The sequence below is a fragment of the Ornithorhynchus anatinus genome, chromosome X3 (assembly GCF_004115215.2).
Source record: "Ornithorhynchus anatinus isolate Pmale09 chromosome X3, mOrnAna1.pri.v4, whole genome shotgun sequence".
NCBI lineage: Eukaryota > Metazoa > Chordata > Mammalia > Monotremata > Ornithorhynchidae > Ornithorhynchus > Ornithorhynchus anatinus.
Window position 1 is genome coordinate 292,122 of NC_041751.1, and position 13,671 is coordinate 305,792.

Below are 13,671 nucleotides of genomic sequence, written 5' to 3' on the forward strand. Positions count from 1 at the left end.
TGGCCGGCGTCCCCGGGGGCACCGGGCCTCCCGCGTTACCCTCCGGGCAATCAACGCAACGGGAGCCCCCTCGGAGTGTGTCTGAGAGGCCTCTCGCTCGCTCTCTCGGCAAGCCAACGGCGCCAGACCCGGCGCGCCCAATGAGACGGTCACCCGGAAAAGCTCCGACGGTGGCGCGCGGCCCCGACCCTACCCTGGGACCCCCGGCGGCCCACGCCCGCTCGCCTGGTCCTCCTATCCCTTGACCGGGTTCTGCTACTTTCCTCGCTCCTCTCGTTCTCAAACGCGGGACATTCACCGATCTATGCCCGCTGGCTCCCACTGAACCAGACGGCAGGGAGCGCGTCCTCCTCTCCGTCGGGGGTGCCGCATCATTCCCCACGTGGCGGGTCCGGGACACCTCTCTCCACATAGTAAGCGCTCGGGGAATACCGTCACCATTTAATTGTGAGAACCTTTCCATTTCGGTGACCCTAAATCCCACCGTCGTCCCTGACAGGTCCCAACTCCGCCCTTCCTTACTGTCCCTGCTACCGGTCTGGCCGCCCCCAGACCGGACCGCCGTTATCAGCCTCCTCGCCGGTTCCCCGCATCCGGCCTCTCCCCTCTCCGGTCTGGTCCGGATCGGCTTCGTACGTTCTTGCGAGTCCCTCGCTCGGCTTCCCAAAACCCACCCGCGGCCACCCACGCCCCTCGGCCCCAGACACGTCCTCGGGGTCGGGGCTCTCCTCCAGCTCCGTCCTCCTAACGCTCCGCCCTCCTCCGCTTCTCCCTGGCACGTGGGGCGGCGGCCCGCGCGGCGTGGGAAGGGTGTGGCACGGGTGTGGGAAGGACTGCCCGGGAAGCACACGGCGCGGGAGGGACGTGGCACCGGAAGCGCACGGCAGGGGAAGCGTGCAGTGCGGGGAGGATGCGGTACGGAAGCCGACGGCGCCGGAGGCACGGGAACCCGGGGCGCCGGAAGCCCGGAGGCCCAGAGCGCCAGGATGGTGGAAGCCCGGGAAAAGACACGGAGCGGGCGAGGGACGGGCCGGAAGCCCGCGGCGCGGGAAGCCCGCGGCGCGGGAAGCCCGCGGGCGGTACCTGTCGGCCTTCAGCAGGAGGGTGGGCGGCAGCTCGAGAAGCTGGTTGTGCTGCACGTCCAGAACTTCCACCTGGGTCCCCTCGAGCCGATCCGGCAGCCGGGTCAGCCGATTGTGTCCCGCCAGCAGTTTCCTCAGGCCGCGGTTACAGAACAACCTGCGGGCGAGACGGCAGTCCCCCACCCCCAACAATCCAGCAACCGAGGGCCGGGGGGCGGGGAAGCTGGAGGGAGGGTTGCTCTGGCCGGGCCTTCGCCGCTGACGGTCCTTCTGGTTCACGCCAGCGAGCCCTACCCGGCACAGGGCAATCGACCCGCCCCCGGTCACGCCCCCTCACTTCCCCAACGGAGAAGGGCACGGATCCTCTGTCCCTCTCCCCACGTCTCCCCAAGAGACGGGAATGGGTCGACTCTCTCTGGATCTTAACCAACTGGCCAGCAGAGGAAGACGCCTCCCCAGGTGGGATATTCTGACCGAGTCGGGGGGGGCCCCGAAGGAAGGAATGCTCCGTCCCCGGTGGTCGAGCGCCCCTGACCGTATCCTGCTGGGGCGAGCGCGGGGGGGCCGCCCAGACCCCGGGGTGGGCGGGCTGGCCCTCCTTCCCCCTCTCTGACTTGAGACCCAAGAGCCAAGCGTTCCCCCTGCGCACTGTCGGCGGGGTTGTGCCGCTAATCGCCGCCACCCTCAGCTAGGCCCCGTGGCCCACGCGGGGAGACTGCGCTGGACCCGAGGCGGTCGAGTGCTCCTCAATCGGGGAGCAGCGCCGAACCCCGTTCCTCCGCCCGCGCCACTCACCGGGCCGGAAGCTCCCGAATACGGTTGTGTCCGACGTCCAGCACTTCTAACTTCGGGCTGTCGCACACCCACTCGGGCACGTTCTCCAAGCGGTTCCTACGTGGGAAGGAAAGCCCACATTTGCCTCAGACCGGACCGAGCCGAACCCAACGGCCGCCCCGGCCGCAGCAACGAGAGCGATCCCAAGAGAGCCCAGGCCGGGGGAGCCGACGGAGCTCGCGGGGCCGAGGAGGCCGGGGGTCCTTTTCCTGATCTCCCGTCGTTGCGTCGGGGAGGGGCGGGGGACGGCGCAAGACGGGGAGAGGAGAAAAGGGCAAAGGGGGATGCGGTACGTGCCGTCTCCATCTGCCGCCAATCCCCGCTGCTGTCAGGAAATTCTCTTTCTGGGTTTATGAGCGCACGGTACGGGGATGGTCTCTCTCTATCTGTTGCCGGATTGTACATTCCAAGCGTTTAGTACGGTGCTCTGCACGCGGTAAGCGCTCAATAAATACTACTGAGTGAATCGTACCCACGCAGCCGTCTTCGGGAGCAAAGGAGAGCAGATGGCAGAACTTCCTGAAGAAAGGGACCAACCTTAACTTCCCACAAACGCCCGAGGCGCCCATGCTCCTCCAAGGTCAGCCCATCAACAAGCGGGATAAAGCCAAACGCTCCCTTACGGCTCCGGTGCGTCCCTTCTCCCCGAGGACACTCTAAGGCCCTCGAGGGGAGCGGGGCCTAACTGCCTTCTACTTCCACCGACTCTGTTTCCACGTACCCGGTCCAGTGCTGGGCACACGGCGGGTCCCGGCGCGGCGATCTGTGCGGGCCAGCTGGTCAAGACATACAATCCTCTCCTTTTAAATAAAAGACCTCCTATAAAATCTAACAGCCCGTCTCAAATCACTAGATAAAAAACCTCCTATAAAATCTAACATCCTGTCCCAAATCACTCTCTCGGAACCTCCCTCCTGTCAGAGCCCTAAACGTTGTCTAGAAAGGCGCGGGCCCTTGAGACGAGGTAGAAGCCCCAGAGGCAGGGAGAATTTTCACCTGAGCCTAAGCTGTTAGGTCCACTCTTCCCGCTAGGGCGTGGGCACCGGTCAGCCGACTGGGTCTTTACTCGGGATCTGTGTCTGCGACCAACGTGGCCGTCGCGGTGAGCCCGTGGGCCGGGGAGACCGGCCCCCAGAGCACTGCACAACTCTCCGCCACCCCTTTGGGTCAGCGCCCCCGAGGGCGGCCCAGAAAGAAACCCAAGTCCCAGCTCCGCCGCCGGCAACGTGACCGGAGCCGCGCGACCGGGGAGAGAGGGGCGGAGGGGATGGCGGTCGGCAATCGCCACCACCCTCTGCGGTTCACGGCTGGCACGTTGGCCGCCCCGTCTCCGACCGGCAGCCGCGCTGCGGCCCTCGGGTCACGCCGACGGAACGTCCCCCCAGAGGCCGGCCGGGTCTCAGTATCCGACGGACCCAACCGGGGCGGAGGCCGGGCCCGGGCCCGCCGGCACTCGGCGGCGCCCTCGGGCGCCCGCGGGCACGGGGTCCGTGACCGAACGGAGCGACGCGTCCTCCTTCCGGCGGCACGTCTCCCTTCAGAGCGTATCGGCGTAAGCCACGAGGTCTCCTACCTGGAGAGGTCCATGAGGGTCAAGAAGTTTGGAACCGGGCAGACGTCGAGATGAACCAGCTCTAGGAGGAGACGCAGAACAACACTAAGACCTCGCAGAGTCACCCGCCCGCAGAGCGACCCGCCCACTCCCGCAGGTTCCGAGGCCCGGGTGCGGCGGGAGGCCCGCCGGAGAGCTCCCGTAGATCCAACGCCTCCGCCAGACCCCCCCCCCCCCCGCCTTGCTAAGTCCCCGCTCCCCGGCCTCCCACCTCGACCTCGGATCCGAGATGGCCTCGGGCCGGAGGCCCCCGGGTTCCCGTGCCGGGCCGATCCCACTGGCGGGTCTCTTCGGGGACCCGGGTCCCGGCCCGGCCCCTTTACCGCCCCCCACGCCCCTCCCCTTCATTGGTTCTGGGGCCCACGACCGAGGAGCCGCTCTCGGCCCCGGCTCAGGGGATAGGCCGTCCGAGCCCCCGTACGGAACTCAGGCCCCGCCGCCTTGGCTCGACCCAGCTGGATGCCAGGGAGGGACCGGCCGGACCGGGCACCACGGACTCCGGGGGCTCGAGCCCAGGGTCCCGTCGGCCCGGAAACCCTAGGATGGATGAGACCACCCAGTCAGGGCGTGGACTCCGCCGTTCTTTTTCCCAGTCAACCTGCAAGTGGAAACCCAGCCGGATGACCCCAGGAGCACGGCTTTCCGGTCCCCGCACCGACTCCCCGGCCGGACTTCCTTTTCCCTCCTTCAACGTCCAAGGAGCGCCAGCGTTAGCACGAGGAGCTTCTGCCCGAGAAGGTGAAAGGGAGGAGGGAAGAGGGGAGGAGGGAAGGAAGAGGAAGTCGGGAGGGAGGCCGGGAGGGCGGCCGGAGGAGGAGCCCAGCTTACCATTGGATGAGGCGTAGAGCGCCTTCAGGGAGGCCCCGCAGAGGCTCAGGCTCCCCAGCTGGTTACGCTCACAGTGCAGCACCTGGACGTTGCAGAAGACGGTGACATCCAGTTCCACGAGCTTGTTGTCCCGCAGGTCCAGCTGCGTCACGTGATGAAGGGCGTCGGAGTCTCCCGCCACCACCAGCTCCCTGATGGCATTCAGCCTGCGACGAGCAGAGAGAGCGTGCGCGGGGCAGTGAAACTCGGCCCTCCTCCCCCAATCCTGCCCACGTCCGGGGAGGAGAAGCAAGGATCGCCAGTGGGATCTCCTGAATGCTCTCGCAGTGGTGACGCCTCGTTCCTTCCCGTTCTTACTCTCCCACCAGCTCTCGGGCAAGGCCCGGAGGCCTCGCGGCCAAGACGACCGCCGCCCTCGCTGGTCCCTTGGGGCGTCCCGACCCACAGCCCCGCAGCCCGCGGCCCCGGGGGAACCGACGGTCTGCGGTTGCGGGCCCCTCGGCGGACGGCAAGTTCTTCGAGGGCGGCCGGGCCACGGGTGTCGGGCTTCTGTTGGACTTCCCCAAGGGAAAGTCTAGACGCCGTGAGATGTCGGGGAGGGAGGATGGCGGCAGCGGCAGGGGCCCGGGGGACACCGCGGTCTGTCCCTCCTCCTTGCCTTTTCCATAACCGTAGACAACACCGCTACGTTCCCTGGCTCACGAGCTGGTAACCTCGGCATTATCCTCAACTCATCTCTCCCATTCAACCGATACGTACAATCTGTCACCAAATCCTGTCACTTCTACCTTCGCAACATCGCTAAACTATGCCCTCTCCTCTCCATCCACACTCCTACCGTACCGATCCCAACACTTATCCCATCCCGCCTTGACTAGTGCATCGGCCTCCTCGCCGGCCTCCCTGCCTCTTGTCTCTCCTCGCTCCAATCGGGACCTTTTTTTCTAAAAAAAAAAACCTCAGTCCACGTCGACCCATTCCCGGTAAGCTCGTTGTGGGCAGGGAATGCGTGTTTATTGGTACGCTGCGCTCTCCGAAGCGCTCGGTACAGTGCTCCGGATACGGTAAGTTATTAATAAATAAGACTGACTGACTACAGAGATCCACGGACAATAGAAACTCAATAAACTCTACTGATTGATTGTGTACCCTAGGAGGTGGCAGGGGTAAGACCGGCTGTGTGTGAGTGTGAGACGGAGAGGCACGAAGAGGGAGAGAGAAAGGGAGAGGGAGGGAGAGAGAGTGTAAAGAGAGAAGGTAGGGTGATGGGCATTTTCGCTTTTGTTTCCAACGGACCCGTCTGTCCTCAAGAGAGAAGTCATAGGAAGATGTGCCCGAGGCAGCTGTTCAGAAGGGAACCATGCCCCCTCCCCCATCTCCCCCTGGCCTGCGCCCCTGCCCCGGGAGCCCGTCTCCAATTCTCCGGGACACCGCGCGGGCCCCGGGGCTCACTCGAGCCAGGAAAACAGCAACGACCCAGAAATGCCGCCGAGTCTAACCAACGAGGCGGGGGGAGTCCCGCGACGCAACACAACTCTCCGGCCCGGGCGGGCGCTGCCCGCTGACAGAGGAGAGGCCGCGGCGGGGCGGAACGTCGGTATCCCGTACGGAGCAGGCAGGGCGGCCCCTCACCACGCTTTACACGAGGGGCGCCGCCCCCGCCCCGCCCCGGCTCAGGCGGCGCCGGGGAGGAGCTCGCTCGGACAGACGGGCCCCACTCCCTCCCGTTCCACCCGGGGCCCAGGCCGGGGTCGGACCGGCCTCGTGGAGCGTGGAGGGAGCCGACCGGGTACCTCAGGTCCACGTGCTTGATGTGCGGCACCCTGCCAAGCGCCTGCAGGCTGAGGGTCTCCAGGCAGTTCCCGGACATACAGAGCCGGTCCACGGCGGTCAGCCTGGCCAACACGCCGGGGAGGTCGGCGAATTCGTTGAAGGAGAGGCCCAGGTAGCCGAGCTGGCGCATGTTCTCCATCTCGGCAGGAAGAGACAGCAGGTGGTTGCCATCCAGCAGGAACGTCTGCAAGCTGTCGAGAGGAGGGAGAGAACCCTGAGGGCGGCCCCGGCGTGCCGCCCGCTCGCCACCGGCCGCGGCGCCACCAGAGGGGGAGCGGTCGGCCCCGGGGGCGGCAGCTGCCCGAGGAGGGTGACCGGGCCGCAGGGGAGCCACGGGCGCCCGGAGAGAGGGGCGGCAGCTGTGAAGGGAGGGAGGACCACGGGGGAGAAACCCAAAACAAAGGCGACCCCCCTCCTGGATCGGAACCGCTGGGCTTCGGTCTGGCTGTTCTGAGCGTGTGGCTGCCTTCTGAAAACCGAACCCCAGAGCGGCGAGTGAGGGCTCCCTTCCATCTCGCCGCGACACTCAAATAACCCATCCACCCGCCACGTCCGTGCTTAAAGGGAGACACGGACACGGCGGAAACGAACATCCGTCTGCCCGTCCACGCCGTCGGCGGAGCCGCCGCCGCTCAATCGCCTCCCACGGAGAGGAGGGAACCCGGTCGGCCCCGCCGGCCGGGGCCGCCCGCCGGGTCACGGCCGGGGCGGCTGCGAGCTCCCGCTCCCCGGAGACGGCCGGGGCGGGCGGCGCGTACTTGTGCATGTCTCCGACCGCGGCGGGCACGGCTCTCAGGGCGTTGCAGGACACGTTCAGCTCCACGAGCGTCGGGATGGAGCAGACGGCCAGCGGGAAGTCGCCCAGGTGGTTATTGGACAGGTTAAGGCTCTTCAACTTGGAGAACCTGTCCGGAGAGAGAGACACGAGGTCGGGGGGCGAGGGCCGGGGCCGCAGACCGGCACAACGGGGTCGCGGAGCCGCCCCGTGTCCCCCGGGCCGGGTGGGCGGCGGGTCTCCCCGTTTCCTTTCCAAGGAGGCGACTGGCTTCCGGGCCTAGTTAGGGTGAGCTGCCTGGTCGGTCCCGAGACGGCAGGGCTGGGGGCGGTGGCCGGGCCTCGATCCTGCGCAAGCGGGCTTCGAATCCAGCGAGGGCAGTTTGGGCCGGGCCACCCACGCAACATATACGACAACTCCTCCTCCACCTCCTCCTCAAGCGGAGCGAAAAGCAACCACCGCCTTCGGAGAGACTCGGGTTCGGGGCCCGGAAAGCGGCTGGGGAGGGACGGAAGAGGAACTCGGAGAGCCAACGCGGCGTGGGCCTAACTGCGGCGGAGCCAACGAGGCGAATGAACCCCGGGATCCAAGCTCCGGTTCCCACCTACCGCTCATCTTCCGGGTGCCCTCGGGCAAATCGCCGGGCCGACGGGGGCCTCGGTTTCCCGGCCTGTAAAATGGGGCCGGCGTCCCCGACGCTCCCAGTGGGGCGGGGGGGAGGGGATATCGTTTGTGTGGAAACCCGCGGGCCACCGGTGCAGGCTAGATTCAAGGAGTCTTTCGTGTTACTAGGTAAGATTCGACGGCAATTTTGCTGGATGATACGAACGGCTAGAAAATATTCTCTCTCTCTCTCCTCCCCCCCGCCTTATCTCTACACCCCCCCCCCCCCCGCCCCACCTCTTCCTCTCTCCCCAACCGACCCACAGACTCCGGCTCGGACGCAGCCAGACGATAGGCGGTCCCAGTCCCGAGTCCCGCCCCGCCGACGGGCCCCGATCTCCGGCTGGCTTCACAGGCACGTTCCCGGGAACGGGAAACCCCATCGATCCCCGCCGGGGCGTGTGGAGGGGCAGCGAGGCCTCGGTCCCGAAGGCGGGATCGTTGCCGGGGGAGACCCTGGGGGAGAACGGCCCTGGCCACCTGGGGTCCCGAACGCATCCTCGCCCCGACACCGAGCACGCGCTTCCAGACGGGAAACGCGGAGGGCGTCCCCTCCTCCGCCCGGGCACGGTCCGAAGCGGCGGCCGGCCTGGCCCGGCCCGGCCCGACTCCAGGCAGCCCGGGGATCCACGACGGCTCCCGGCTTGGCCGGCCCACTCCGCTCCCAGGTTGGACCGAGACTAGGGAGAGAAAGGGGGACCTGGGGAGGCGAAGAGCACGAGGGAGCGCGGGGTCCCGGGACCGGGTTGCCCGGGAAAGGATTCCGGGCCGCTCGGTTTAGCCGGGACACCCGGCGCGAAGCCGATTCCGCCCTGCCGAGACCACTCTGGCTCGGACCTCCCGACGGGGACGGGACGTCCACTGGGGCGACGCCGGCGGACAGAGAGGGGACCGTTCGTGAGAATCGAGTGTCCTGGCGCCAACTCCACCCCCGACACCCATCGGGTCAGTTTGGGAAACGGGGCCCGGAGAATGCCACGTTCCCTGGGGACGCCGGGAAGGACCGGTTCCGCCAGCCAGGAAGCCACCGCCCGGGGCCCCGCTGCCGGCATTCTACGGCCTGAACCTCCGAGTGAGGGAGGGCAGACCCGGCCCGCCTCTCCGGTCCCAGAAACCGGACCCCGCGGCCGTTTCTGCGAGATTCCAGCCCGCGTCCGGCCGCCGGGAGCGGTAGAAACACGGGGAATGAGAGACCAATGGCCACGGTCAGTCTCGGCCCCGCCTCTTCCTCCTTAAGTCGATTATCGGTGAGGAAATGGGGGAGAAGGTTAACCTCCTCACCGGGGCTTCCCCGCCCCCCCCGCCCCTTATACTCCCTCGGTCCGCCGGGCCCGCTCCGCGGTCCCAGGGTTATCTCCCTCTGCAGCGTGAGAGGCGGGGAATTGGTCTCGGAGTCACAGAGGATCCCGGGAAAAAACGTTCCGCATATCACCCAAAGTGTAAACGCCCAAACCGCGGGACCCCGAGAAGAATCAGATCCAGGCTAATTCCCCATTTAGGAACGTCTGGTGTTCGCTTAGGGGGTGGGGGAGGCCTGGGACCCTGCTGTTTAGGAGATCTCCTGCAATCCAACACGTCCCGACCACAGGCACGACCACGACGAGCCGGGAGAGCCATCGGAACTTTCTGCCTGCACTCCCGTTCCCGCCGGGCCTCCGTCGGATTCACGCACGAGTTCGGGGGACGAAGCAGGGCGGACAGCCACGGCCACCCCGGACTCCGGGGAGCCGCCGCAGAACCGACCCACGAGAGTGGCTCAGACCCCGCCCGCAGCAGCCCCTCTCTGAAGGACTCGCTGACCCTGTCAGCGGGGGGCACGAGTGGGTCAGGCCCAGCCCGGGGAACGGAGGGGGGCCGACGATTCCTGAGGGTGGCGGGCAGGGCCGCCTCTCTCCCGGGTGCCTCCGGGCCCCGAAACACAGACGCGTCTGCCCTCCGCTCCCCGCGCGCCCTCCCCCCGCCAGCCCCGACACGCTATCTGATGGAGCCGGACTCTCCGCGAGGGCCGCCTCCCTCCCTCCCGCTACCTGATCGAGTCGGACCCTCCGTGAGGGCCACCTCCCTCTCTCCCCGTTTCCACCCGTTATATTTAGACCGAGGAGACGCACAACTGTGAAGCTGCTTCCCTTCGCCGTCCTGACAACGTCTACCTTGAGGCTCGTGACGTCTCCTCCTCCGCGAGACGGAGAGGCCGGGTGGGCGGGATGAGGGCGAGGCTACTCGGGTGAGAAGGGAGCACCGTGGAGACCCTAACTACCCCTCCCTCGCACCGGGCCGGGGCTCCGGCTGGGCCGCCGCCGAGAGCCCAGGCTGCGGAAGTCCCTTGCTCCCCGTCCCCGCCACCCCAGACGGAGCACGAGGCGAGGGAGGGCGGATAGAGGATCCGGACCACCCATCTCAAAATGGTCTTCCCCAGGTGCCCGGAGAGAGTCCGGCAAGGATATCGTACCCGCCTCAAATCGCCTCCCGAGCCTCGGGACCGACTGGGCAGGGTGTGTGGGGGGTGGGGGTGGAGGGGGGTCAGGGAGGGGGCGACCCGAGGGAAGGCCTGCCCGGAGATGAGGTTTCAATTCGGTTAGCATCTCCTTCACCTGCTCCACGCATAATTAACAGCGGGCCCTCTAGTCCCGGGAGCAGCTGTGCCCTCACGGACGGCCGCCCAACTACTGGAAGGGGCCGGCGAGATCCACCCTCTGTCGTGCATTTTATACACAGCCCAAGGAGGGGAGGGAAGACGACGGGAAAGGAGGAAGAGAGAGAGGAAGAGAGGGGGGAGAGAAAAATAGAGGGAGAGGAAGGGAGGGAGACAGGAAGAGAGTGAAGAAGAGAGGGAGGGAGGGAGAATGAAGGGGAAGGTAAGAGGGTGGGATGGAGGGAGGAATACAAAAAAGAAGCAAAAATCAGGACATCACACACCTCCAAACTACTGACGGTCCCCCAGAGAAACGGGACAGCAATCCTACGTGGGGGTACTAGCCCCTCGGGCGGCCACCGGAATAAACAGTCCGAATGCTTCCGGCTCCTCGGAAAAGTCTCAGAAAGACCAAGCGCTTATTAATATTTCCCGACAGCCGCAAGTTCGAGGAATCTATTTCTGAAGTAATCACCTCCAAGAAGGAAATAACGAGCTCCACTTAGGGATCCCTCGCGTGAACCTCAGGTTTTTCCATTTAGCACGAGTTCGGCAAGTTTCTAGTTTGCAGAAATATGAAGGAAAGTAGAAGGTCACCTCCTGACGACATTTAGCAGAGGTAACATAACCGGTCCCTCTAAAACAAGACACTCGAAGAAGAGTGCTGTCGGGGGATCTGGGCGCGGGTCCGCCGGCGAGTCGGGGAGGGTGTTGGCCCGGGACAGAAGACCGGCAGTCCAGACTGATCCCCACGCGCTAACCCAAGCAACCGGCCGGTCCTTCCTCCCTGCTGCCTGACGGAGCCGGGAGCCAATCGATCAGTCGGTGGAATTTCCAGGGGCCCCTACTGTGTGCGCAGCACTGTACCGAGAGCTTGAGAGAGTACAATCAAGTTGGAAGGCCCCTGAAGACCTCCAGTCTACTGGGGAGGAGAAACAGAAAATACTTTACAGACGGAAGCCGCGTTCAAAAGTGGGGAGTGGGGAAGAGGAAGGCTGTCATCTGGAAAGAAGAAGAAAAATGAATAGGGGGTGGTTTCCCGGAGGAGGTGGGGTTCAGGAAGCGTCTCCAGATCGACATGCTGTTGGGCACCGAGGCTCCGCCGTTCTTGCGCAGCGAGGCTCCGGCGCTCAGTCCCAGGAATCACAGAAAGCCAATCTCCCAGGCTATTTTTTTTTTAAGCGGTGTCTGTTAAGCACTTGCTAGTTGCCAGGCATTATTCTAAGCGCCGGGGTAGATAAAAAGTAGATCAGGTTGGACACGGTCTTCATCCCCGTTTTACAGATGAGGGAACTGAGGCACAGAGAAGCGAAGCAACTTGCCCAAGGTCATACGGCAGACACACGGCGGAGCCGGAATTAGAACCCGGGTCCTTCCGACTCCCTGGTCTGTCCTCTGTCCGCTAGCCAACACCGTCTCTCATGCCATTCCCTCCCTCCCTCTACTTCCCCGGATCCCAACGGCTCCCTGGCCCAACCTGCGGTCAGATGCTCTCGGATCCCACCTGGCCTTGGACCGGCAGCGTGGGCGATGGGATCTGCTGAATGCAAGTGAGATGGCGCTAGGTGGGGTCGTGGGACAGGATGAGCAACTCCCGAACGTGAAACGCCTTTCTGAGCGCTCGATCAAATATCAGATTAAGTCCCACCCTGCTTGGGAAAATTCAGAATCAAGTCAAAGAGCATTAGCGCCGAGTTCCTCCAACTCCTGAGTGAAGGAGCCGGGGGTCGCAACGCTACGGAAAGGTCACCGAGTCAGTGGAAACCCAGCCGGGACGGACACTTAAATCACCGGCCTTTTTGATTTTGAACTCTCCGGGTGCCTAGAACAGTGCAACGCACCCAACGGGTGATGGATAAATACTATCACCGGGAGGGAAAAGGACCGACTTGGCCATAGTGTAAAGTGAGAAAGCGGGACAGGAAAGAGGATGGGCCCAGAGGCGGAGAGCGCAGAGATGGACAGGTTCTGGGTTTCTACCGGGGAAGTGAGCAGCGCTGCCCCAGCCCACGGCCAATGTCCGCACGGACGGCCAGGGACCCCCGAGCGTCAGGGGTCGGGAGGCGGGGGAACGCAGCGTTCCCCCCTCCCGACTTCCCACGGTAGGGCACGGGCCTGGGAGTCGGAAGGACCTGGGTTCTAATCCTGACTCCTCCGCCTGTCCACCGTGTGGCTCTGGGCAAATCACTTCACTTCTCTACGCCTCGTTTACCTCCTCTGTAAAAGGGAGACGGAGACTGTGAGCGCCACGGTGGACGATTTGCCTGTATCCACCCCAGCGCTCAGTACGGTGCCCGGCACACAGTAAGCAGCACTTGGACACCACAATTATCATCATCGTGATCATCGTTGGAAATGGGAGTCTTACGACAGGACCTCTTGGCCTGACCCGTCTGGACCTGATCCGAAATTCTGGAACGGGCCTGAGCCTCCCAGCCCGACATTCGCCTCTGCTCTCCCAAGACCTCCCCAAAGCCGCTTCACAAACATCTCGGCGCCCCTTACAACCTCCCCTCTCCCTCCCGCTCCCCGCCCCCGACGGCCCCGAGGCTCCTCTGGGAGCTGTGACTTTCCCACGTGAAGCAGGACCCATCTCCCAGTTTGGGGCTGTCCGGAGCCCCGGGGTGAGGCGGCCGTCCTCGTCGACGGACCGTCTTAGATCCTCACGGCCCAGCCCGGAAGACGCGAGGAGCGAGACCCAGCCCCGCCGCCGACTGAAAAGCGCCCCGGGGGCCATCGCGTGGCCCGTATCCACCGAGCGTAGGGCGCAGACCGTGGGAGAGGCCGACACAGGATCCGCTACTGCCCGTCGACGCCGAAAGCCCCCCTCTCCGGCCCGGCGGTCTGGCGGGCTCGCCTCCCTCTCGGTGTCCAGGGACACCGGGGATCGGACCGGGGTAGGGCCGAACGTCGACCGGGGAGGTGGATCAGGGCATCGGCCCGGGGCTCCCGACCGGGCAGTCCGTCCGGGCACCGGGAACCAGAGCCCTACTCCACCACCAGGTTCAGCTCCTCGGGGCCCTCACCCGGAGGAGAAGAAAACGGCGGCGACCCACAGCCGCTGCGGCGTGGCCCACCTGGCTCACGGCAACAACCCCCGCCCCGGACGCAGAAGCACAGATATTTTTTCCTGACCTCCTCACAACCCGCGACTTTGGAATCTGGCACCTCCCAAGTCCCGGTCAGCAGGGTTAAGGGACACCTCGTCACTAGAACTCCCAGCCCACGGCTGGCCAGGCCGGTCAGCCCCGGCTCCACCGCCGGCCAAAGATGCCCAACCCGAGCCGTGCGGCGAAGAAGCCAATCCTACGCCCCGGGGCCGGACAGCCCGGGGTGCCGCGGCGACCTCCGGGGCGCACGTCCCCCTAAGCGGCCGCGGAGTTCCGAACGTCACAGCCGCCCTAACGAGACG

General features: G+C 65.4%; 1 protein-coding gene across 1 annotated transcript in view; it reads right to left on the reverse strand.

Annotated features, from left to right (window-relative positions):
* PHLPP1 (PH domain and leucine rich repeat protein phosphatase 1) overlaps nucleotides 1-13,671 on the reverse strand; it is a 45,795-nt gene that overhangs the window by 10,531 nt on the left and 21,593 nt on the right. Inside the window, 6 exon segments of the mRNA XM_029053643.2 lie at nucleotides 1,084-1,239; nucleotides 1,878-1,973; nucleotides 3,490-3,550; nucleotides 4,357-4,562; nucleotides 6,150-6,380; nucleotides 6,948-7,094. Coding sequence (XP_028909476.1) covers nucleotides 1,084-1,239; nucleotides 1,878-1,973; nucleotides 3,490-3,550; nucleotides 4,357-4,562; nucleotides 6,150-6,380; nucleotides 6,948-7,094 — 897 coding nt within the window.